Source organism: Hemibagrus wyckioides, linkage group LG02, assembly GCF_019097595.1.
Source record: "Hemibagrus wyckioides isolate EC202008001 linkage group LG02, SWU_Hwy_1.0, whole genome shotgun sequence".
Lineage (NCBI taxonomy): Eukaryota > Metazoa > Chordata > Actinopteri > Siluriformes > Bagridae > Hemibagrus > Hemibagrus wyckioides.
Window position 1 is genome coordinate 400,397 of NC_080711.1, and position 25,000 is coordinate 425,396.

At 55.0% G+C, this 25,000-nt stretch overlaps 1 protein-coding gene across 2 annotated transcripts in view; it reads left to right on the forward strand.

Moving 5' to 3' along the window:
• The first annotated feature begins 3,125 nt into the window (after nt 1–3,125).
• Nucleotides 3,126–25,000, forward strand: part of rras (RAS related) — a 22,083-nt gene continuing 208 nt past the window's right edge. The window contains exons 1-7 of one of the 2 annotated variants that reach the window (XM_058416821.1): nt 3,126–3,418; nt 3,745–3,835; nt 5,771–5,858; nt 6,935–7,037; nt 22,500–22,608; nt 23,853–23,971; nt 24,657–25,000. The exon at nt 24,657–25,000 is cut by the window's right edge and continues 208 nt beyond it. In XM_058416821.1, coding sequence (XP_058272804.1) covers nt 3,749–3,835; nt 5,771–5,858; nt 6,935–7,037; nt 22,500–22,608; nt 23,853–23,971; nt 24,657–24,744 — 594 coding nt within the window. In that variant the 5' untranslated portion in view covers nt 3,126–3,418; nt 3,745–3,748 and the 3' untranslated portion in view covers nt 24,745–25,000. Of the gene's footprint in view, nt 3,419–3,741; nt 3,836–5,770; nt 5,859–6,934; nt 7,038–22,499; nt 22,609–23,852; nt 23,972–24,656 lie in introns of both variants that reach the window. The other variant, XM_058416812.1, reaches the window with a different exon arrangement.

Consider the following 25,000-nt stretch of genomic DNA (forward strand, 5'->3'; position numbering starts at 1 on the left):
TATTATCCGTAAGGCCCGGTGCGTCAGTGTATAACTGAGTATTTTAAAAGATGTGTATATTCAGAGCTAATAACGCACAGAAATATCATCTGTTATCAGTTAGCATCAGAGCTACAAACACCCTGATATTAGCACACTGAGGGAAAAACTTTATCTACTCTGTGGTGATCAGCGGTGTGTGTGTGTGTGTGTGTGTGTGTGTGTGTGTGTGTGAGGGAGAGAGATTTAAAGGCAGACAGGAGACACTCCCGAGCTGTTCATCTGAAACGGTGGGCTGGGGCTGGGTTGCCAGGTACACAGGGATCCCTCGTTGTTAGTACCTACTACAGACTGACAGGATTCTCTTCTCAGGTATTTTTCCCAGCTACACATGTAGACTTTTTCTCCTACAGAATTTATAACATGACACACTCTTCTCTTCTACCTGATGGGAAAAGGTTTACTGTAGTGATGGCTTTAGATGTACACTACACAGACCTTACTATAGGGACAAACTGTGTATACATGAAAGAAAGGAAACAAACAAACAAACAAACAAATAAATAAATAAATAAAGAAGAAGACAAAGAAGAAGAAGAAGCAGAAGAAGGAGAGATCTAAACATTCATTAACATTAGCATGACCAGGTGATATTTCCTGTATTTACTCTGTCCATTCACTCATCCTCAGTAAGTGAATAGTTAGGGCTGTGGTGGTGTAAATTCAAGTACTAGGTATTTGTTTATGTTACATGTGTGGAAGGAATCAGTACTGACCCAGGTACAGTATTGACCCCAGGTCAATACTGGGTCACATCCTTCATTTACATGTACATTTCTGGCATTTGGCAGATTGTCTTATCTAGATTGACATACAAAAGTGCTTTAAGTCTCTATCATTGAATACATTAACAGTGGGTCAGTAGATCACAGACTCGGGAGACCATTAGCAGAAATTTTTGTTTTGTTTTAAACATATAACAATACATAAAAACAGTAAAAGTGTTTAAGTGCTTGAGAAAGAGGTAGGTCTTCAGCCAGTGGAGGAGCAGCAGTGGGGTGGTGTGGGAGAACTTAGGCAGAATGAGAACAAGTCACACAGCAGCATTTTGGATCATTTGCAGTGGATGAATTGTGTTCAGAGGAAGACCTGCCAGTAGAGAGCTGCAGTAGTCCAGTCTCAAAATGACCAGAGACTGAACAAGCACTTGAGTAGCCTGTGTGGATAGGAATGGTCTAATCCTTCTGATGTTGTACAGAAGAAACCAACATGAACGTGTGACATTAGTAACGTGGAAGGGAAAGGACAGTTGATTGTCCCCTGAGGTTGCGAGCAGTGGCTGAAGGGGAGATCATGGAGTTGTTCAGAGATAATGCAAGATCCTGGGCGGGAGAGTGGGTGTAGAGGGAGAAAAGGAGAGGACCAAGTACTGAGCCTTGTGGAACACCAGTGGAGAGTCTGCTTGGAGCAGATGTCCATCCCCTCCATGTTACCTGATATGAGTGACCATCCAGGTAGGAAGCAAACCATTCCCATGCTGTTCCACAAATTCCAAGACTCCTGAGGGTGGACAAGAGAGTCTTGTGGTTTACTGTGTCAAATGCTGCATCATCATCACTCTCAACTAGAGATGTGAGACTGTCTCCTGCATATAAAGATATTATTTTCTTTTTATCTACTCAGAATATTCTCTTCTAGAATATAAATATAAACAAACTAAATGTTAGAGAATATTGTGAGCTGATGATTACATTAATTACAAAATACTGTCTTTGTATGCATGATTATAGAAACAGTCTCACACAGTTTAGAGTGGTGATGACTGATGATGATGAAGGATGATGATGGTGATGATGATGAAGGATGATGATGGTGATGATGATGAAGGATGATGATGGTGATGATGATGAAGGATGATGATGACAATGATGATGATGAAGGATGATGATGATGATGACAATGATGATGATGAAGGATGATGATGATGAAGGATAATGATGGTGATGACAATGATGATGATGATGATGGTGATGACAATGATGATGACAGTGATGATGACAATGATGATGATGAAGGATGATGAAGGACGATGATGATGATGGTGATGACAATGATGATGACAGTGATGATGACAATGATGATGATGAAGGATGATGGAGGATGATGATGATGATGATGATGATGAAGGATGATGATGGTGATGACAATGATGATGATGATGATGATGATGGTGATGACAATGATGATGACAGTGATGATGACAATGATGATGATGAAGGATGATGATGATGATGATGATGGTGATGACGATGATGATGATGGTGATGACAATGATGATGACAGTGATGATGACAATGATGATGACAATGATGATGATGAAGGATGATGAAGGATGATGATGATGATGATGGTGATGACAATGATGATGATGATGATGGTGATGACAATGATGATGACAGTGATGATGACAATGATGATGATGATGATGGTGATGACAATGATGATGATGATGATGATGGTGATGACAATGATGATGATGAAGGATGATGGAGGATGATGATGATGATGATGATGATGAAGGATGATGATGGTGATGACAATGATGATGATGATGATGGTGATGACAATGATGATGATGATGAAGGATGATGATGGTGATGACAATGATGATGACAATGATGATGATGATGAAGGATGATGATGGTGATGACAATGATGATGATGAAGGATGATGATGATGGATGATGATGGTGATGACAATCATGATGATGAAGGATGATGATAAAGGATGATGATGGTGATGATGGAGAATGTGTGAATTGATGAATTCACTGATGGAGACTTCTGTACATCTCTCTGAATTAAGATAGCTTCCACATGTCGTAAATGTAAAAGTGGTGGTGATGGAGTGATATAGGTGAGGAGGAGAGGAAACTGCTGTTTTATACCCGGGATTTTATTTTACTCTGTTTCAGAATAAAGAGTCTGGATTTAGAGTTTATACTGAATTTAATTCAGTTTCATTTCTGTGTATGGATATGCTCACAGATACTAATACAGAGTGTGTTAGAAAGTCTAACATTAGTTAGCTGTTAGAGAGGGCTATGCGGTCAATCTGGCAACCCTGAAGAGAAAGAAGAACAAAGTCGCCTCTGGCCACGAAAAACAGCGAGAGAGAGAGAGAGAGAGAGAGCGAGCGCGCCTGTTGGGGAAAAATCACCAGGGGGAAAAATCCAGCACGCATTCCTGAGATCTTTATTTCTTGGGGTTTATGGAGATGGTGTGTGAGTGTGTGTGATCAGTGGATGAAATTCAGCAGGTTTTGAGGAAGTTCATCAGCTCTTCTGTCCGCTTCCTCACTTTAACTTTTAACTCGGACTTCGCGAACTTTGGCAGAAGCTAATCAGGGTAATTTACTCCAGGCGGCGGTGTAAAGAAGGTAAGAGCTTTTCTCTCTCTTTTTCTCAGCCTTTACAGCAGATTTGATCCTTTTATTCCTCACGCGCTCCGTTCACACTGAAACACGTCAGCAGGAAGACTTTGAGCGCTTTAAGGCGGCGCTGAGGTGAAACTCAGACATGTCGAGCTCCGAGAGCTAACAGGCTAATCTGAGGAGAATTCGTCACGAGCTCGGCGGCGGCTAGCTTCAGTTAGCTTGGGTTAGCTTCGTGTGTGAATACAGAGGAACGGAGCCATGGACATTTAGAGCTGTTTGATTTTACTGGAGTGAGTTTTAATGAAGTTTTTCTCTCTTTCCTGAAGCAGAAGCATGTCGGCAGAGGAGGAGAGATACAAGCTGGTGGTGGTGGGTGGAGGTGGCGTGGGCAAGAGCGCCCTCACTATTCAGTTCATCCAGGTAACACACACACACACACACACACACACACACACACACAGAGTTCACAGGGGTATGTAGGTGTAGGAAAATAACCCAGGTTACTGTTACCAACCTGAAGTTGATTAATTTCCTGTTCTATCATCTCAGGTATTTTAAAGTGTTTTATTCAAATCCCAGGTCCCCCAATCTGCTCCTGCTGGGCCCCTGAGTGAGGCCCTTAAGAGCGTCTGCTAAATGTCAGAAATGTAAAGAACAGTATCTGTGTTCAGTGATGTGGAACATGAGAGAAACAGCGTAGATCCTGTTGTCACACGTTATAGCAGCTATTAACAGTCTTTCCCTCATCTCATCATCTCTCTCTCTTTTCTTTTCTTTTCTTTTCTTTTCTATTCTTTTTCTCTGAAGACAAAAACCCCACAGCTTTTCACATTATTACTGAGAAAGGTGTGTAATCTTCTCTGTCCTGAAGATGTCAGAGATCTTTACTCACACTGACACTGGAGACTCCTTCCACAAATGTAAGATAAAAGATAATTCATCATCTCAAAGATTATTTTTGAATCTCTTCATCAGCAGGACGTCCGCTTGTACTCGTCCACGTGTAGGAGCTGAAAGTGCTTTAATGATAAATAAAGCGGTCAGATCTGCTGTCCTAGAGAATTAATCAACTCCTGACCAGTCAGATTTTACCTGATGGACCGTTCCAAGAAGATTTTTATGAATTGACTGTTTTGAGGAAACTCTGCCCAGGTAAGGATGGCTGTGTTAATGAGCCACTGCTGTGTCAGGTGTGTTCCAACAGGGAGGAGTGGACGTGTGTTCTAATCCCACACAGCCTGAATGTCCTGAGAGAAGGGCAGCGTTACACACTCCTGAGTGTTTACATTCACCTTCTGCTTTAACAAAGTGATCTTTAACGGTTTCACACATGCTGCCAGGTGACGTGAATCATGTGAGTGATGATGGAGGAGACCTGCAGAAGCACATGGTCCTGTAGCTTCATCTCCATATCGAGACACAGTTTGATCAGGTGATCATTCGGCCCTAACCGGATCTGAACCCGTGACTTTAAGGAACAGAGATCAGGAACCGAACCTTCAAGCTGTACAGTGTGTGAATTTTCACTTCATCAGAGCCGTGCTAGATCAAACACAGCCCTGGGCTTCACACACGCCTGTGTCTTCATAAACCTCTTATTGATGGAGCTTCCTTTACAGCGCAGGGCAGTGACAGTGGACACTTCTGTCCTAACACAGAATTATTCCACAGTAGATATGAAAAAATCATCACAATTCTCACACAAAGTATATAATACAAACACACCTAATGAAAGAGGGAGGAATGAAGATGTTTCTAAAGCTTAGTTTACTGTCTACAATCATCTACATGACTCAGGAGAAAACTCGGTTCAAGCTTTTCTTACTGTCTGTGTTTCTCATTACTGTCTTTTCTCCGTCTCCATTTGTAGCCTGCTATCGTTTTATACAAATTGTCATTTTCTTGTTTTTTTTCCCCCTAAGCATTGTTTTAGTAAATCTCCTGCATAAGTGTTTAAAACAAATCTGTAAAAAGTTGAAAACAAATCAGCTGCTTCTATACACTCTTGTAAAGACATCAGGATATCTCAGAAATGTGTTTTGTGATATTTATTGTGATATCATCATCGTCCAGTACTACATCATCTCAGCCTTTTAATACTGTAGAGAACATTTTTAAAATCACACTCTCCTCTGTGGAGCAGATCACGATTGTAACTGTGTGTGTGTGTAGTATAATTATGTGCAGTTGTTTTGGTCAATAGTGAGAGTCAGTTTGTGATGGCTGAGAATGCTGTAGAAGGTGTGTCTTGTGGACATGTCTTCTCATGCCTGAGCCCTGCAGCCTGTAGGTGTGAGAGATACGACATACCACACACACACACTGTAACTTCTGTCTCTTCTCATCACCACACAGTCATACTTCGTGTCTGACTATGACCCCACCATCGAGGACTCATACACCAAAATCTGCACCGTGGATGGGAAGGAGACCCGATTAGACAGTATGTGGTGATCTTCACCTTCTTGCATTGTGTGTGTGTGTGTGGACTGTAACAGTCAGTGAAGTCAGATTAAACATGTTTTAATAATTAACTCAGTAGTTCTCAACCTTGTCTGAATCTTTAAAGATCTAAATGTAGAAAAAAAAATCTGCATAAACGAAATGCTAAATTTCTTATATACACTATATTGCCAAAAGTTTTGGGACACCCCTCCAAATCATTGAATTCAGGGGTTGGGCTTGGTCACTTAATGCTTCAGCATACCAAGACATTTTGGACAGTTTCATGCTCTTTGTGGGAACAGTTTGGGGATGACCCACAAACTGTTAGTCTCCACTCTAATTCATCCCAAAGGTGTTCTATGGGGTTGAGGTCAGGACTCTGTGCAGGCCAGTCAAGTTCCTCCACACCAAACTCACTCATCCATGTCTTTATGGACCTTGCTTTGGTCACTGGTGCAGTCATGTTGGAACAGGAAGGGGTCATCCCCAAACTGTTCCCACAAAGTTGGGAGCATGAAATTGTCCAAAATGTCTTGGTATGCTGAAGCATTAAGTGACCGAGCCCAACCCCTGAATTCAATGATTTGGAGGGTGTCCCAAAACTTTTGGCAATATAGTGTAAATATTAAAAGCCAGGTTCTTCAGGGGTGTCTTTTGTGATGTCACTAAAACATTATGTTTTAGCCACAGAAACCTGTATGCTAAGCTAGCTAGATGTGTAAGTAGTTAAATGTTGGTAATAAATTGGTTGTCATAGTAATGTTATTTTCTGAAAGAATAAAAATCAAAAATCTTACTGAAGTCACACTCATGCCCATTTAAGCAGGGAGCTAAGTTTACTAATACTAGAAATATCAGGCTTTCAGGGATGTCGGAAGGATATGGGGGTGTTTCCTAATTTGCATATTCATCCAGGTAGATCTGTTTCAGTGCCTTTTTGTTGTTTAATGACTTTCATGGATTTTTATTCTCAGTCATTGTCAGTATATAGACAAAACATGTAGTTTTAGAGACTTTAAAAAATAATAATGAGGAATTATGTTGACCTCTAACTCTGGTGTGTGTGTGTGTTAGTTTTGGACACAGCTGGTCAGGAAGAGTTTGGGGCGATGAGAGAGCAATACATGAGATCTGGAGAAGGCTTCTTACTGGTGTTTGCTCTGAATGACATCGGAAGGTAGGTCTGAGTGTGTGTGTGTGAGCGAGTGTGTGAGCGAGTGTGTGAGAGCGTGAGTGTGTGTGAGCGAGAGCGCGAGTGTGCGAGAGCGCGAGTGTGCGTGTGCGAGAGCGCGAGTGTGCGAGAGCGCGAGTGTGCGAGAGCGCGAGTGTGCGAGAGCGCGAGTGTGCGTGAGCGAGAGCGCGAGTGTGCGTGAGCGAGAGCGCGAGTGTGCGAGAGCGCGAGCGTGCGAGAGCGCGAGCGTGCGTGAGCGAGAGCGCGAGTGTGCGTGAGCGAGAGCGCGAGTGTGCGTGAGCGAGAGCGCGAGTGTGCGAGAGCGCGAGTGTGCGTGAGCGAGAGCGCGAGTGTGCGTGAGCGAGAGCGCGAGTGTGTGAGCGCGTGCGAGTGAGCGAGCGAGTGCGTGCGTGAGCGAGTGCGTGCGTGAGCGAGTGCGTGCGTGAGCGAGTGCGTGCGTGAGAGCGCGAGTGTGTGAGCGCGTGCGAGTGAGCGAGCGAGTGCGTGCGTGAGCGAGAGCGCGAGTGAGCGAGAGCGCGAGTGTGTGTGAGCGAGAGCGCGAGTGTGTGTGAGCGAGAGCGCGAGTGTGTGTGAGCGAGAGCGAGCGAGAGCGCGAGTGAGCGAGAGCGCGAGTGTGTGTGAGCGAGAGCGCGAGTGTGTGTGAGCGAGAGCGCGAGTGTGTGTGAGCGAGAGCGCGAGTGTGTGTGAGCGAGAGCGCGAGTGTGTGAGCGCCATATAGTGAGCGAGCGAAAAGTGCATGTGGCGAAAGGCATGTTGAGTGCAGGCGAAAGCGTGGAGGAGCATGAGCCGCAGGAGCGAGAGAGCGCGAGCCGCAGGAGCTCGAGAGAGCGAGCCGCAGGAGCGCAGAGAGCCAGCGCAGGTTTGCATGTGAGCGCAAAGCGCAGGAGCGAGCCGTGGTGAGCGAGCCGCAGCGCATGAGCAAACCGCAGGATGGCGAGGCCACAGGCGTGCTGAGCCGCTGTGCGTGCGAGCGGAAATGGAGGTATGTGCGCAGGTGTGTGCTGAAAGTGAGCCGAGCTGCTGGCGAGCGAGCGTGAGGTATGTGCGTGTGTGTTCGCGAGTGAGCGTGTGTGTGTGCGCGAGTGAGCGTGTGTGTGTGTGCGCGAGTGAGCGTGTGTGTGAGTGAGCGTGTGTGTGTGTGCGCGAGAGAGCGTGTGTGCGCGAGAGAGCGTGTGTGCGCGAGAGAGCGTGTGTGCGCGAGAGAGCGTGTGTGCGCGAGTGAGCGTGTGTGCGCGAGTGAGCGTGTGTGTGTGTGCGCGAGTGAGCGAGCGTGTGTGTGTTTGCGAGTGAGCGAGCGTGTGTGTTTGCGAGTGAGCGAGCGTGAGTGAGCGTGCGTGAGTGAGTGCATGCGTGCACGTGCGTGAGCGAGTGCGAGTGCGTGCGTGAGTGCGTGTGTGTGTGCGAGTGGCGGCGTGTGTGCGTCTTGCGCGAGTGGCGGCGTGTGCGTCTTGAGTGGCGCGTGTGTGCGTCTTGTAGTGAAGGCGTGTGTGCGTCTTGAGTGGCGCCGGCGTGCGTGTGTGCGTCTTGAGTGGCGGCGTGTGCGTCTTGAGTGAGCGGCGTGTGCGTCTTGCAGTGGCGAGTGTCGCGTCAGTGGCCAGCGTGTGCGTCTTGCGAGTGGCGGCGTGTGCGTGCGCGTGAGCGTTCGCGAGTGAGTGAAAGTGTGTGCGAGTGAGTGAAAGTGTGTGCGAGTGAGCATGTGTGTGCGCGAGTGAGCGTGCGCGACTGAGTGAGCATGTGTGTGCGCGAGTGAGTGAGCGTGTGTGTGCGCCGGTGTCGTCGTGAGGAAGCGCGTGGCGCATGCGTGTGAGTGGCGTGCGTGCGTGAGCATGTGTGCGTGAGTGGCGTCGTCGTGGCGGCATGTGAGTGGCGGCGTGTGTGCGGCGTGAGTGGCGAGTCATGAGCCGCGTGGCGTGTGTGGAGCCGTGCGTGAGTGTGTGCGCGAGTGCGTGTGTGCGCGGTAGTGAGTGGCGGCCAAGTGAGTGAGCGCCGCGGAAGTGAGTGGCGTGTGTCGCGAGTGAGTGGCGTGTGTCGCGCAGTGAGTGGCGTGTGTGCCGAGGAGTGAGTGGCGTGTGTGCGCGAGTGAGTGGCGTGTGGAGTGAGTGGCGTGTGTGCGCGAGTGAGTGGCGTGTGTGCGAGGTGCCAGTGAGTGGCGTGTCGCAGTGAGTGGCGTGTGTGCGCATGTGGCGGAGTGAGTCGTGCAGGTGCGTGGCGTGTGTGAGTGGCGTGTGTCGCGTGCGCAGGTGGTGGCGTGTGCATGAGCGTGTGTGCGTGCATGAGCGTGCGTGAGGAGGCCAGCGTGGCGCCATGCGTGTGGCGGCGTGCTGCGTGGCGGCGTGAGTGGCGAGCGTGGCGAGCGCAGTGGCGGTGAGCGTCGCGTGCAGGTGCGTGGCAGTGTGTGTGCGCGAGTGAGTGAGCGTGTGTGTGTGCGCGAGTGAGTGAGTGAGCGTGTGTGCGCGAGTGAGCGTGTGTGTGCGCGAGTGAGCGTATGTGTGCGCGAGTGAGCGTGTGTGCGTGCGTGAGCGTGTGTGCATGTGCAAGTGAGCGTGTGTGTGTGTGAGTGAGCGTGCGTGTGAGCGTGCGTGTGAGCGTGCGCGTGAGCATGTGTGCGTGTGACCGTGTGCGTGCGTGCGTGAGTGAGCTTGTGCGTGCGTGAGTGAGCTTGTGCGTGCGTGAGTGAGCTTGTGCGTGCGTGCGTGTGAGCGTGTGCGTGAGCGTGTGTGCCTGCGTGTGTGTGTGTGAGCGTGTATGCGTGAGCGTGTGTGTGTGTGAGCGTGTGTGCGTGGCGCAGTGTGCGTGAGCGGCGTGTGCGTGGCGTGGTGGCGTGTGAGTGGCGCAGGAGTGGCGTGAGTGGCGTGAGCGTGCGTGTGGCGTGCGTGTGGCGAGCATGCCTGCGCGTGCATGCAGTGGCATGGTGCGTGCAGGGAGGTGTGCGAGCCGCGTGTGTGTGGCGTGTGTGGCGTGTGGCGGCGTGTGCGTGGCGTGCGTGTGAGCAAGCGTGCGTGTGAGCGTGTGCGCACGTGCGTGCGCATGGAAGTGGCGTGTGGCGTCGTGGCGGCAGGCGTGTGGCGTGTGCGTGCGTGTGAGCGTGTGTGCGTGCGAGCGTGTGCGTGTGAGCGTGCGTGTGAGCGTGCGTGTGAGCGAGCGTGTGAGCGTGCGTGCGTGCGTGTGAGTGTTTGCGTGCGTGTGAGCGTGCGTGTGAGCGTGCGTGTGAGCGAGCGCATGCAGCGCATGCGTGCAGAGTCGTGCAGCGTGTGTGTGCGCGAGGAGTGAGTGAGCGCAGGTGCGCCGAGTGGAGTGGAGCGCAGGTGTGCGCGAGTGAGCTGCAGGTGTGTGTGCCGTGGAGCTGTGTGTGCGCCGAGTGAGCCGCAGTGTGTGTGTGCCGAGTGAGTCGCAGGTGTGTGTGTGCGAGTGAGCCGCAGGTGTGTGTGCGCCGAGTGAGCTGCAGGTGTGTGTGCGAGTGAGCCGCAGGTGTGTGCCGAGTGAGCTGCAGGTGTGTGTGTGCGCGAGTGGAGCGCAGGTGTGTGTGGGAGCCGCATGCAGGTGTGCTGAGTGAGCGCATGCAGTGTGTGCGCCGAGTGAGTGAAATGCAGGTGTGCGAGTGAGTGAGCGGCAGGTGCTGCCGAGTGGACGAAATGCAGGTGGCTCAAGAGTGAGCGAGCGCAGTGTGTCATGCAGTGAGCGAGCGCAGGCTCATGAAAGGACTGCATGGAGTGAGCGCATGGAGGAGTGCACGCGTACGCATGAGCCGAGTGGCGAAAGGCATGCGTGAGTGCGCAGTGTGTGCGTGAGTGAGCTGCAGGTGTGCAAGGCATACAGTGAGCATGGCGTGCAGTGGCATAGGCGAGTGAGTCTGCAGTGGCAAGCGGCGCCGAGTGAGTCTGGCACAGGCAGCTGGCTGAGCCGCAGCGTGAGCCGCAGCGAGTGAGTGAAAGTGTGTGCGAGTGAGTGAAAGTGTGTGCGAGTGAGCATGTGTGTGCGCGAGTGAGCGTGCGCGACTGAGTGAGCATGTGTGTTTGCGAGTGTGCGTGCGTGAGGGAGCGCGCGTGAGCACATGCGTGTGAGTGAGCGTGCGTGCGTGAGCGAGCATGTGAGTGAGCGAGCGTGTGTGCGTGAGCGAAGCCGCAGGTGCCAAGTGAGCTTGAGCCGCAGTGTGCGTGGAGCGAGCCAAAGGCTGAGTGAGCGAGCGCGTGAGCCACATGAGAGCCGGTGCGTGGAGTGTGTGTGCGCGAGTGAGTGAGCGTGTGTGCGCGAGTGAGTGAGCCGTATGGTGTGCGAGTGAGTGAGCGCGGTGTGTGCGCGAGTGAGTGAGCGTGGTGTGTGCGCATGAGTGAGTGGAGCCGTGTGTGTGCGGAGTGGAGTGAGAGCGTGGTGTGTGCGCGAGTGAGGAGCCGTGTGTGTACGAGTGAGTGGTGTGTGCAGCCGAGTGAGCGTGTGCGCATGAGGTGGAGGGCATGGAGGGAGCGCTGCAGGACGCAGGAATGACGTGCTCACACGAATGCGGCCGGTGCGTGAGCGAGCCGCAGGTGAGCGAGCCGCAGCGCAGTGCGCTGGAGTGAGTCAAGGTGAGTGGCGTCTGAGCGCGAGCGGAGCCGCAGGCGCGTGAGCCGCGGCGCTGGAGCGAGTGCGTAGTGAGCGAGCCAGCGCAGGTGCGTGAGCGCAGGTGCGCGGGCGAGTGAGTGAGCGTGTGTGTGCGCGAGTGAGTGAGCGTGTGTGCGCGAGTGAGTGAGCGTGTGTGCGCGAGTGAGTGAGCGTGTGTGCGCGAGTGAGTGAGCGTGTGTGCGCGCGAGTGAGCGTGTGTGCGCCGAAAGTGAGCGCATGTGCGCGCCGGAGTGAGCGTGGTGTGCGCATGGAGCGTGTGTGTGTGTGAGTGAGCGTATGCAGAGTCGGCATGCGGTGAGCGGCAGCGCGCTGAGCATGTGCGTGCAGGACCTGCAGCTGGCGCATGCATGGAGTGAGCTTGTGCGCATGGAGTGAGCTTCAGCGCATGCTATGCAGTGAGCGCAGCGTGAGCCGCAGTGTGCGTGAGTGTGTGTGTGCGCGAGTGAGTGAGCGTGTGTGTGCGAAAGGAGGAGTGGAGCGCGGTGTGCGCCGAGTGAGCCGGTGTGCGCCGAAAGTGAGCCGCAGGTGCGCGAGTGAGCGTGGTGTGTGCGCATGTGCGGAGCCGGTGTGCATGTGCAAGGAGCGCAGGTGTGTGGAGTGAGCTGCATGCGGTGAGCCGCATGCCTGAGCACATGTGTGCGCAGGACCGTGTGCAAGGCGCAAGGAGTGAGCTTGTGCGCATGGAGGAGCCAGCGCATGGAGTGAGCTTGCGCATGCGCAAGGCAGGTGTGAGTGAGACGCGGCGTAGCCGCATGGTGAGTGTGTGTGTGAGCGCCGTGAGCTGTGTGAGTGAGCGCAGAGTGAGCGCAGTGAGTGAGCCGCAGTGAGTGAGCCGCAGAGTGAGCGCAGTGCGCCGTAGTGAGCGCAGTGTGTGCGCGAGTGAGCGTGGTGTGCGCAGCGTGAGCCGCAGTGCAGCAAGCAAGTGCGTGTGTGTGTGAGTGAGCTGCGCGGTGAGCCGCAGCGCGTGAGCGTGCGGCGCTGAGCACATGTGTGCGCAGGACCGCAAGGCGCATGGAGTGAGCTTGTGCGCGGCGTGGTGTGTGTGTGGAGTGAGCGCATGCGTGTGAGCTGCATGCAGAGCAGCGGCAGAGCGCTGCGGAGTGCAGGGGTGCGCATGCAGGTGCATGCAGGTGTGCGCAAAAGGCAGGCGCAAGGGCAGGTGTGAGCGCAGGAGTGAGCGGTGGAGTGAGCCGCAGGAGTGAGCGCAGGAGTGAGCCGCAGGAGTGAGTGAATGAGCGTGAGCGAGCGACGTGGTGAGCCGCCATGCCAGGAGTGTGTGCGCAGAGAGCGCATGCAGGAGCGCATGCAGCGTGGAGCGAGCGCAGTGTGAGTGTGTGCGTGAGCCGCAGGGTGAACGCGCAGGAGCGAAATGCGGAGCGAGCTGCAGTGCGTGAGCGAGCGCATGCAGGAGTGCAGTAGCACGCGAGCCATGAGCTGGCAGGCGTGAGCGAGCCGCAGGAGCGAGCGCAGGAGCTGCATGCAGGAGCGCAGGTGCGAGCTGCAGGTGCGAGCCGCAGGTGCATGCAGGCGCAGGAGCGCATGGGCAGGAGTCGAGCTGCAGAGGCGCATGCATGCATGCAGGAGTGTTTATGCGCATGCAGGTGGAGCGAGCGCAGAGCCGCATGGCGGGTGGAGTGAGCGCATGCAGGTGCGAGTGCTGAGCGAAATGCGGTGAGCGAGCCGAAGGCAGTGTGTGAGCGAGCTGCAGTGTGTGAGCGAGCGCAGGTGTGAGCGAGCGTGGTGTGTGAGCGAAATGCTGCAGTGTGTGAGCGAGCGCAGGTGTGTGAGCCGCATGCGTGGTGTGTGAGCGGCATGGTGTGTGAGCGAGCGTGTGTGTGAGCGTGCGTGTGTGTGAGCGTGTCTGTGTGTGAGCGTGTCTGTGTGTGAGCGTGTCTGTGTGTGAGCGTGTCTGTGTGTGAGCGTGTCTGTGTGTGAGCGTGTCTGTGTGTGAGCGAGCGAGCTGAGCTGGCAGGAGCGAGCGCAGGAGCTGCATGCAGGAGTGGAGCTGCGTATGCAGGAGTGAGCTGCATGCAGGTGTGTGGAGCGTGTCTGTGTGTGCAGCGCAGGTGTGTGAGCGAGCTGCAGTGTGTGAGCGAAAGCGCAGGTGAGTGAAAGAGCAGGAGCCGAGCTGCAGGTGGGGAGCTGATGTAGCGCAGAGCATGTGGTGTGTGAGCATGGTGTGTGAGCGAGCCGGTGTGTGTGAGCGCAGGAGCGGTGTGGAGCGAAATAAGCAGGCAGGAGCAGAGGCATGGTGGAGCCAAGCGCATGTGGAGCTCAGCGTGCAGGAGCCGAACCGTGGCATGCAGGGAGCGAGCAGCCATGCAGGAGCGAGAGCTTAGCTTGCAGGAGTGCATGCAGGAGCGAGCTGCATGCAGGAGCGAGCGAGCCGCAGGAGCGAGCGGCAGAGCCGAAATGTGCAGGAGCGAGCAATGCAGAGCTGCGCAGGAGCGAGCCGTGCAGAGTGGGTGTGTGTGTGGAGCTGAGCATGTGTGTGAGCGAGCATGTGTGTGAGCGAGCGAGCGTGGTGTGTGAGCGGTAGAAAGCTGTGTGAGCCGAGCTTAGCTTAGAGCTAGCCAGGAGCGAGCTGCAGGAGCTGGCATGCAGAGCGAGAATGTGTGTGAGCCAGTGTGTGAGCGAGCGCAGGTGTGTGTGTGAGCGAGCAGGTGTGAGCGAGCTGCAGTGAGCGAGCTGCAGGAGCGAGCTGCAGGAGCGACAGTGTGTGAGCGAGGCAGTGGTGGAGCCGAAATGTGTGAGCGAAAGCAGGTGTGAGCGAGCGCAGGCAGGTGAGAGCGAAAGGCAGGGAGCGAGCGCAGGTGTGAGCGAGCTCAGGTGTGTGAGCTGAGGAGCTGAAGGCCTAGGAGCGAGCTGCAGGAGTGGGCATGCAGGAGCGAGCTGTGTGTGAGCCTAGCTGTGCAGGTGGGGGGAGCGAGCTGCAGGAGTAATGCAGGAGCCTATGAGCTAGTGAGGGAGCAGGAGCGAGCTTGCAGGTGGGAGCGCTAGGAGCAGGTGGTGAGCCGAATGCAGGGGAGCGATCGCAGGTGTGGAGCCGATGCAGGAGTCGCATGCAGTGTGAGTCAGCATGCAGGTGAGCCGCATGCAGGTGAGGCATGGTGTGTGAGTCGAGGCATGCAGGTGAGCCTAAATGCAGGTGTGTGAGCCGAGTGCAGGTGTGGAGCTGTGAAATGCTGGGAGCTGAGCCGAAATGTGTGTGTGTGTGGGAGCCGACGCTGGGTGTGAGCCAGAGGGCTGCAGAGTCAGTGTGTGAGCGAGCTGCAGGTGTGAGCGAATGTGTGAGCGAGCTGCATGCAGGAGCTAGAAATGCATGCAGGAGCGAGCTGCAGGAGCTGCAGGTGTGTGAGCTTATGTGGCAGGTGCAGGAGCGAGCCTAGAGTGTGGTGTGAGCGAGCAGTGTGAGCGAGGCTGCAGGTGGAGCTGAAAGTCATGTAGCGAGTGAAATGCAGGAGTGTGCAGGAGCCGAGCCAATGCAGGTGTGAGCTAGCAGGTGTGAGCCGAGCCATGTGTGTGTGTGTGAGCGAGCTAGGCAGGAGTTTGGTGAGGAGCGAATGCAGGAGTTTGAGCCGTGTGTGTGTTTAGCTGCAGGTGTGAGCGAGCCAGGTGAGGAGCAGTGTGTGTGAGCCGAGCCAGGTGTGTGAGTCACATGGTGTGTGAGGAGCTAGGTGCAGAGCTGCAGGTGTGGAGGCCTAGGCAGGTGTGTGGAGCCCTGAGCTGTAGGTGGGAGGAATGGTGAGAGAGCCATGTGTGAGCCGAGCCGCAGGTGAGCCGAGCTGCAGGTGTGTGAGCCGAGAAATGCAGGTGTGTGAGTCTAGATCAGGAGTGTGCAGGAGCTCGAAATGTGTGTGTGAGCCGCCAGGTGATCGAGAGCCCTGTCCGCATGCAGGTTTGAATGCAGGTGTGTGTGTGTGAGCGACCACCGTGTGTGAGTGCAGGTCGCCTGAGTCTCGTCCACCGACGTCAGCTATGAACCGCCATCCGTCCTATGCATATGAGCTGTCAATGCACCAGGAGCCTAGTATGCAGGAGCCGTCTGCCAGTAATGCAAAGTTATATGCAGAGTCCGCCTAGTCATTCATGGTGAGCCGAGGCCATATGCAACGCTAGTCCGTCAGTGTGTGAGCTTCGTGTGAGCAGCATGGTCCGCTTAGCTGTGCAGAGCCTGAGCCTTGAGCGCAGAGCTGCAGTGTGTGAGCCAGCTGCAGGAGCAGCATGTCAGTGAGCCTATCTCATCGTGAGGGAGCGTTATCTGTGAGAGCTGATCCTGTGTGTGTCCAGCGAGCTGTGAACGAGCGCGGTGTGAGCCAGCTGTGTGTGAGGTGTGAGCTGCACGTGTGTGTCAGGGTTATCCTGCAGGTGAGCGATGGAGCGAGCGCAGGAGCGAAAGGCATGTGTGAGCCGAGCTGCAGGTGAGCGAGCCTAGCTGTGTGTGAGCGAGCTTGTGTGTGAAATGCGAGCGAGCAGGAGCTATGCTGTGTGTGATGGTGAGCGAGCCAGTGAGGTGTGAGCTATACAGAGGCTGCAGTGTGAGCGAGCATGTGTGAGCCGAGCTGTGAGCGGTGTGTGAGCCGAGCCATGCAGGAGCGAGCTGCAGTGTGTGAGCGAGCTGCAGGTGTGAGCGAGCTGTGTGAGCGAGGCAGTGTGTGTGAGCGAGCCGCATGCAGGAGCGAGCACAGGTGGAGTGTGGTGGAGCAGGAGCCGAGTGGTGTGTGAGCCGCAGGTGAGCGAGCGCCGCAGGTGTGTGTGTGAGCTGCAGTGTGAGCGAGCTGCAGCTGTGTGAGCGAGCTGCAGGTGTGAGCGAGCCAAGGGTGTGAGCGAGCTTAGGCCGCAGTGTGAGCCAGAAGGCAGGGGTGGAGCGAGCGCAGTGTGTGAGCGCATGCGCAGGAGCGAGCAGGAGCGCAGGAGCGGTGTGAGCGAGGGCCAATGTGTGTGGAGCAGCAGTGTGTGAGCGCATGAGCGCAGGTGTGAGCGAGCCGCAGGTGTGAGCTGCACAGGAGTGTGTGTGTGGAGTTTTAGAAATGCAGGTGTGCGAGCCAGGTGAGTGAAATGCAGGAGCTGCAGCTGCAGGGTGCAGGAGCGCAGGTGAGCTGTGTGAGCGAGCGAGCCGCAGGTGAGCGCAGTGTGTGAGCTGCAGGTGAGCCTGAGGTGTGAGCGAGCGTCGCAGGTGTGAGCGAGCTGCAGGAGCCGCAGGTGCAGAGCCGCATGGTGTGGAGCGAGCTAGCATGCGGTGTGTGAGAGTTTTAATGCAGGTGTGAGCGAGCGGTGTGTGAGCCGAGGAAATGCAGCATGGTGAGCAAATGCAGCAGGTGAGCGTGTGAGGAGGCCAGCAGGTGTGTGCAAAGGGAAGCAGTGTGTGAGCGTAGCTTGTGTGAGCCGAGCTGCAGGGTGAGCTGCAGGTGTGTGTGGGAGCGAGCTGCAGGAGCTGCGAGCGAGCTGCAGGAGGCTGCAGGAGCGAGCTGGTGTGTGAGCTGAGTGTGTGTGAGCGAAAGGCATGCAGTGAGCGAAGGCATGTGTGTGAGCGCAGCTGCAGGAGCGCAGTGTGTGTGAGCGAGCTGCAGGTGCGTGTGCAAGAGCACTGAGCGTGTGTGAGCGAGCGCAGTGTGTGAGCGAGCTGTGTGTGTGAGCGAGCGGTGTGTGGAGCGAGCGCATGTGTGTGAGCTTAGCGCAGGAGGCGTGGTGAGCGAGCGTGCAGGTGTGAGCTGCAGTGTGATGAGCAGAGTGTGTGTGTGTGAGCGAGCTGCAGGAGCGAGCGTAGCGAGAAATGAGCTGTGTGAGCGATGCAGGTGAGTGAATGCAGTGTGTGGAGCCGAGGCTGCAGGTGTGAGCTCTAGTGCATGCAGGTGTGGAGCGCAGAGCTGAAATGGTGAGCCTAGCAGGAGCCTGGTGTGTGTGTGGAGCGAGCTGTGTGAGCCGAGCCAGTGTGAGCGAGCAGAGTGGAGGAGCGTGTGTGAGTGAGCAGTGTGTGCCGCGAGTGTGTGAGCTGAGCAGGTGTGTGAGTGCATGCAGGAGCTGAGCTGGTGTGTGTGTGTGTGTGAGTCTGGGTGTGAGACATAGTGTGTGAGTGAGGTGAGCGCATGCATGCAGGAGTGAAATGCATGCAGGAGCGAGACGTGAGCTAGAGCGTGGTGAGCGCAGGCATGTGTGAGCGAGCGAAATGTGTGAGCGAGCGCGTGGTGTGTGAGCCGTGTGTGAGGCGGTGAGCTAGCTGCAGAGTGAGCGAGCTTAGTGGTGAGCGTGTGTGTGAGCGAGCGGTGAGCGCAAGCGAGTGGTGAGCCGCAGGCAGGAGAGCGCTTAGGCAGGGTGTGAGCGAGCTGGCAGGAGCGGTGTGTGAGCGAGCGGTGTGTGAGCGTGTGTGGTGAGCAGCCAGGTGCGCCAGAGCTGCCAGGCAGGTGTGAGCCGCAGTGAGCAGGTGTGTGAGCCAGCTGTGTGAGCGAGCAGGTGTGGAGCTGTGTGAGCCGAGCTGGTGTGTGGAGCGCCAGGTGAGCTGAGCCTAGGTAGGTTTGAGCAGGAGCGCAGGCAGGAGCGAGCTGCAGGAGCTGCAGGCAGGAGCTGAGCGCAGGTGTGTGGGTGTGAGCAGGCCAGGGAGCGAGCTGCAGAGCGCGGTGTGGAGCGCAGGTGGAGCGAGCCGCAGGTGTGCAGTGCAGCGAGCTGGCAGGAGCGAGGCATGCAGGAGCCTAGCACATGGTGAGCGCCCAGGAGCCGTGGAGCTGTGTGCGTGTGAGCGAGCTGATGGTGTGTGGAGCCGAAATGCAGGTGTGTGAGCGAAATGCAGGTGGAGCGAATGCAGGTGGTGAAGGCAGCGTGGTGAGCGCAGCCGCAGAGCGAGCGCCGTGCAGGAGTGTGTGTGAGCGAGCTGCAGGTGTGTAGGTGAGCGAGCGCAGTGTGTGTGTGTGTGTGTGAGCCGCAGGTGTGTGAGCGTGTGTGTGAGCGTGGTGTGTGAGCGCAGGTGTGAGCGCAGGTGAGTGAGCGAGCGTGTGTGTGAGCGAGCTGCAGGTGTGGAGCGAGCGGTGTGTGTGTGTGAGCGAGCGTGGTGTGTGTGTGAGCGAGCGTGTGTGAGCGAGCTGCAGGTGTGAGCGAGCAGGTGTGTGAGCGAGCTTGTGTGGAGCGAGCGCAGTGTGTGGAGCGCATGCAGGAGCTGCGTGAAGTGTGGTGAGCAGCTGCATGCAGGAGCGAGCGAGCGCATGCAGGAGTTGAGCTGCAGGAGCGAGCGAGCTGGTGTGAGGTGGGTGTGAGCGAGCGCAGTGAGCTGCATGGCAGGTGAGCTGAGCTGAGCGCAGGTGAGCGAGCTGCATGGTGGAGCGAGCTGCATGGAGCGAGCTGCGCATGCATGGTGGAGCCTGAATGCAGGAGTCAGGAGCTGCATGCAGTGAGCGAGCTGCAGGAGCTGAGGCATGTGAGTGCAGGAGCGAGCGCAGGAGTGCAAGGCAGAGTCGCATGCAGGAGCATGTGAGGGATGCATGGTGGAGCTGCAGTGAGCGCATGCAGGAGCGCATGCAGGAGCGAGCAGGTGTGTGTGAGCCGAGCAGGTGTGTGGAGCGCAGTGTGTGTGAGCGAGCAGTGTGTGAGCGTAGCGCAGGTGTGTGTGAGCGAGCGTGTGAGCGAGCCGTGTGTGTGAGCGAGCGTGTGTGAGCGAGCGTGGGTGTGTGGATCGAGCGTGTGTGTGAGCGCATGAGCTTAGCTGCATGCGGTGAGCGAGCGTGGTGTGGAGCGAGCGCATGCACAAGAGCGAGCTGCAGAGCGGAGCCGCATGTGGTGAGCGCAGGTGGTGAGCGCAGGCAGAGCCGAGCGCAGGAGCCGAGCTGGTGTGAGCTGCACATGCATGCAGGAGCTGAGCATGCAGGAGCGAGCGCAAGGTGGAGCCGAGCGCAGGTGTGAGCTGCAGTGTGGAGCGCAGTGTGTGAGCGCATGCGTGTGGAGCGAGCTGCATGTGTGAGCTGGTGAGCCGAGACAGGAGGCATGCAGGAGCGAGCGCATGGGTGGAGCGTGTGTGAGCGAGTCAAAGCATGTGTGTGAGCTGCATGCAGAGCGAGCAGGAGCGCATGCAGGAGTGAGCCGCATGCAGGAGCGAGCCGTATGCAGGAGCCGAGCTGCAGGAGCTGCAGGTGAGAGCGAGCCAGGTGTGAGCGAATGGTGGAGTGAGCTGCATGCAGGAGCGAGCATGCAGGAGCGCATGGTGAGCTCAGCGCAGAGTGTTTGTGAGCGTGTGTGTGAGCGAGCCAGAGTCGCATGCAGTGTGAGCATAGGTGAGCGGGCATGCAGGAGCGAGCCGCGGCGCGTGAGCGAGCATGTGGTGAGAGCCGCATGGTGAGCGAGCAGCGGTGGAGCGAGCCGCAGCGGTGCAGGAGCCGAGCGTGCAGGAGCGCCAAGGCATGCGGTGAGCCGCATGCAGGAGCGAGTGCATGCATGAGCGAGCGCATGCGGTGAGCGAGCATGCAGGTGCGAGCGATGCAGGAGCCGAGCGCATGCGGTGGAGCCGCAGCGGCAGGGAGCGTGCAGGAGCCGCATGCAGGAGCGAGCCGCAAGGTGAGCGAGCTGGTGAGCCGAGCTAGCGTGCAGGGAGCCGAGCTGCATGGAGCGAGTGCTGCAGGAGCGAGCGTGTGTGAGCGAGTTTAGCGCAGGAGCTGGGCATGCAGGAGCGAGCAGGTGTGTGGAGCGAGCAGGTGTGTGAGCTGCATGCAGGAGCGAGGCTAGGTGTGAGCGAGTCATGCAGGAGCGAGCTGCAGGAGCTGAGCCAGTGTGGGAGCTGCATGCAGGAGCTGAGCCGCATGCAGGAGCGAGTGTGTGTGTGGAGCTGCAGGAGCATGCAGGAGCTCAGCGCAGAGCGAGCGCAGTGTGAGCGAGTCTGCAGGAGGCATGCAGTGAGCTAGCTGCAGGAGCGATGCGGTGAGCGAGCGGTGGTGGAGCGTGTGTGAGCGAGCCGCAGGGTGAGCGCATGCAGCAGGAGCCGAGCGCATGCGTGGGTGAGCTTAGCTGCATGTGGCAGGTGAGCGAGCCGCATGCAGGAGCGAGCGCAGTGTGTGAGCGAGCGCAGAGCGCAGCGCTTGAGCGCGGCGTGGTGAGCGAGCGTGAGCTGCATGTGGTGAGCGAGCGCAGTGTGGTGAGCCGAGAGCATGCAGTGAGCGAGCCGCATGCAGTGTGCGAGCGCAAGGCAGGTGAGCGAGCCGCATGCAGGAGCGAGCCGCATGTGAGCGTGAGCTGCAGGTGTGAGCCGCAGGAGCTGGTGCCTGAGCCGAGCGAGGCAGGAGCGTGTGTGAGCGAGCTGCAGTGAGCGCATGCAGGAGCGAGCTGCATGTGTGAGCGAGCGCAGCAGGAGCGAGCCGCATGCAGTGAGCGAGCGCAGGTGTGTGAGCGCAGGTGAGCTGCATGCAGTGAGCGAGCTGCAGAGCTGAGCGAGCATGCAGGAGCGCAGGTGTGTGAGCGCAGCTGAGCCGCAGGTGGAGCCAGCGCATGCAGGAGTCGAGCCTGCAGGAGCGCATGCAGGAGCCAGCTGCAGTGTGGAGCGAATGCGCAGGTGTGAGCCAGTGAGCTGCATGCTGAGAGCCGAAATGCATGGAGCCGAAGTGGGCAGGGAGCGAGGAGTGAGCATGCGGTGAGAGTAGGCATGAATGAGCATGCAGGAGCGCATGCAGTGAGTCATGAAAGGCAGGAGCGAGCGAGCAGGTGTGAGCCGCAGGTGGTGAGCGTGGGTGGTGAGCGCAGGTGAGCGCAGAGCTGCAGTGTGTGAGCCAAAGGCAGAGCCGCATGCAGTGGAGCGAGCTGCAGAGCGCATGGCAGAGCGAGCGCATGCAGGAGCCTAGCTGCAGCAGGAGCTGAGCAGAGCAGTGCAGGTGAGCGAGCGGTGAGCGAGCTGCAGGTGAGCGAGCCGGGCAGGTGAGCTGCAGGTGGCATGCAGAGCCAGCTGCAGGAGCGAGCCGCAGGTGAGCGCAGGTGAGCGTGCAGCTAGCTGCAGGAGCAAGGCAGGAGCCTGAGCATGGTGAGCGAGCTGCATGCAGGAGCGAGCTCATGCAGGAGCGAGCCTCATGGCAGGAGTGAGCTGCAGGTGTGGAGCCTAGCTGCAGGTGTGAGCGAGCTGCAGCTGCATGCAGGAGCTGAGCGCAGGAGTGGAGCGTATGCAGGAGCCGAGCTGCATGCAGGAGCTGCATGCAGGAGCGACGCGCATGCAGTGAAATGAGCTGCATGGTGGAGCCGAGTGGTGTCGCAGGAGCGAGCAGGTGTGTGGGTGAGCAGGTGTGAGCCGCAGGAGGGTGAGCATGAGCGTGTGTGAGCTGCAGGAGCGCAGGTGAGCTGCATGCAGGAGTCACAAGTGCAGGAGCATGCAGGAGCAGGATGTGTGAGTCGCATGCAGGAAGCATGAAGGTAGCGCAGTGAAGGTGTAGAGTCGCAGCGTGAGCGAGCGCAGGTGTGAGAGCGCAAGGTGTGAGCGGGCAGTGGTGAGCGAGCGTGTGTGCAGGAGCGAAAGGTGAGCGTGTGTGAGCGCAAGGCGGTGAGCGCAGCTTGTGTGTGAGCTGCCAGGAGCGCATGCGGTGAGCGTGCGTGTGAGCGAGCGTGCGTGTGAGCGAGCGTGCGTGTGAGCGAGCGTGTGAGTGTGCGTGTGAGCGAGCGTGCGTGTGAGCGTGCGTGTGAGCGAGCGTGTGTGTGAGCGTGCGTGTGTGTGAGTGTCAGTCTTATGAGAGTTGTGTGTTTTCTCCTGATTTATTCTTCATTATAAGCATGCTGTATGTCAGCAGTGGAGTTCAGTGGTCAGTGTGTTGGGGCTGACCAGACATGGTCTCAGTACTGCAGTGTGGAGAACCTCCTCCCCTGTGCTGCAGCTCTCATCTCTTCACTCCTTTACAGCTACAACGAGATCCAGAAGTTTCACACTCAGATCCTGAGGGTAAAGGACAGAGATGATTTCCCCATGGTCCTGGTGGGCAACAAGTCTGATCTGGAGCAGCAGAGAGTGGTAAAGACTCCATCACACTGGTTTGTGTGTGTGTGTGCGTGTTTATTTCGTGTGTGCGTGTTTATTTCGTGTGTGTGTTTATTTCGTGTGTGTGTTTATTTCGTGTGTGTGTGTGTTTATTTCGTGTGTGTGTGTGTTTATTTCGTGTGTGTGTGTTTATTTCATGTGTGTGTGTTTATTTCGTGTGTGTGTGTTTATTTCATGTGTGTGTGTTTATTTCATGTGTGTGTGTTTATTTCGTGTGTGCGTGTTTATTTCGTGTGCGTGTTTATTTCGTGTGTGTTTATTTCGTGTGTGTGTTTATTTCGTGTGTGTGTGTGTTTATTTCATGTGTGTTTATTTCGTGTGTGTTTATTTCGTGTGTGTATGTTTATTTCGTGTGTGTGTGTGTTTATTTCGTGTGTGTGTGTTTATTTCGTGTGTGTTTATTTCGTGTGTTTTTCATGTGTGTGTTTATTTCGTGTGTGTGTTTATTTCGTGTGTGTGTTTATTTCGTGTGTGTGTTTATTTCGTGTGTGTGTGTTTATTTCGTGTGTGTGTGTTTATTTCGTGTGTGTGTTTATTTCATGTGTGTTTATTTCGTGTGTGTGTTTATTTCGTGTGTGTGTTTATTTCATGTGTGTTTATTTCATGTGTGTTTATTTCGTGTGTGTGTGTGTTTATTTCGTGTGTGTGTTTATTTCATGTGTGTTTATTTTGTGTGTGTGTGTTTATTTCGTGTGTGTTTATTTCATGTGTGTTTATTTCGTGTGTGTATGTGTGTGTGTGTGTTTATTTCGTGTGTGTGTTTTTCATGTGTGTTTATTTTGTGTGTGTGTGTGTTTATCAGGCGATGAGATTGTGTTTGTAAAGTGAGAATTTTAATATCTATCACAGAGATTTCACCAGAACTGTAGAGCGCAGCATTCACCCATCTGAGTGGAACAGGGTCTCATATGGAGGTTATAGCAACCTTATGACATGGTACTGACCAGGCCTTTAAGAGGCTCTCAGTCCAGATCCTGACCCCAGTTTATCTAACAGTTTCACCCAAGTCTTATTTCTCATTTCCTCTTCCTTCTCTTCTACTGTTTATGAAACTTTCAGCAACACAACATTGTTTATCTTCTGTTTACCCTCAGATTTATTTCTCCTTTTTAATAAACACAATCCAAACAAAAAGAACATCAGCAGCAGAGGCCACACCCACCACAAACACTTCTTAGTGTTAGTGTGAGTGTAGAATAACGCTGTTGTGTATCTAGGTGTCAAGAGAAGAGGCCATGTCTTTTGCCAAAGAGAACCGGATCCACTATATGGAGTCATCAGCAAAGAACCGCTACAACGTGGACGAGGCTTTCCTGGAGGTGGTGCGAGCAATAAGGTAAGACTCTTGAATACCACCATGGCTTACAATGCTGATGTTAGAAGATCATACACTGGTCAGCCATAACATTGTGGGCACTGACCGGTGAAGTGAATCAGACTGAGTATCTCCTCATCATGGCACCTGTTAGTGGGTGGGATATATTAGGCAGCAAGTCAACATTTTGTCCTCAAAGTTGATGTTAGAAGCAGGAAAAATGGACAAGTGTAAGGATTTGAGCGAGTTTGACCAAAAGGACCAAATAGTGATGGCTAGAACACTGGATCAGAACATCTCCAAAACTGCAGCTCTTGTGGGGTGTTCCCGGTCTGCAGTGGTCAGTATCTATCAAAAGTGGTCCAAGGAAGGAACAGTGGTGAACCGGAGACAGGGTCATGGGCGGTCAAGGCTCATTGATGCACGTGGGGAGAGAAGGCTGGACCGTGTGATCCGATCCAACAGACGAGCTACTGTTGCTCAAACTGCTGAAGAAGTTAATGCTGGTTCTGATAGAAAGGGGTCAGAATACACAGTGCAGGACGGGTCAGGGCTGTTTTAGCAGCAAAAGGAACCAACACAATATTAGACAGATGGTCATAATGTTATGTCTGGTCAGTGTAGTTTTAAGTAACTGAGTTGGAATTGTGAGTGAGTAAGATTTGCAGAGTTTTCTCTTTCTCTCCTGTTTCCCTCTCATGTGTAGAAAGTTCCAGGAGACAGAAAGTCCTCCTCAGCTTGCCAATCACGCTGGGAAGCAGAAGAGCAGCGGGTGTCCATGCACCATCCTCTGATCGCCTTCACACACTGTTGCCATGGAGACTGAAGCCCCCCCCCATGTCTGGTGCCTTGTGTGTGTGTGTGCTTTACATCAATCAGTGATCCTGATCATTCAAAGGTGTTTAAATGTGTTTATTTTTTAATCCTGCACTTTTTTTTTTACATCAAGTTCATTTTAAAGTGTATCTTTTTGATTTTATATGTTCAGTGCATAGGTTTGAGCATTTCATAGTGTGTGTTCAGCAGTGTAGCAAGCAGCAATGAACAGAG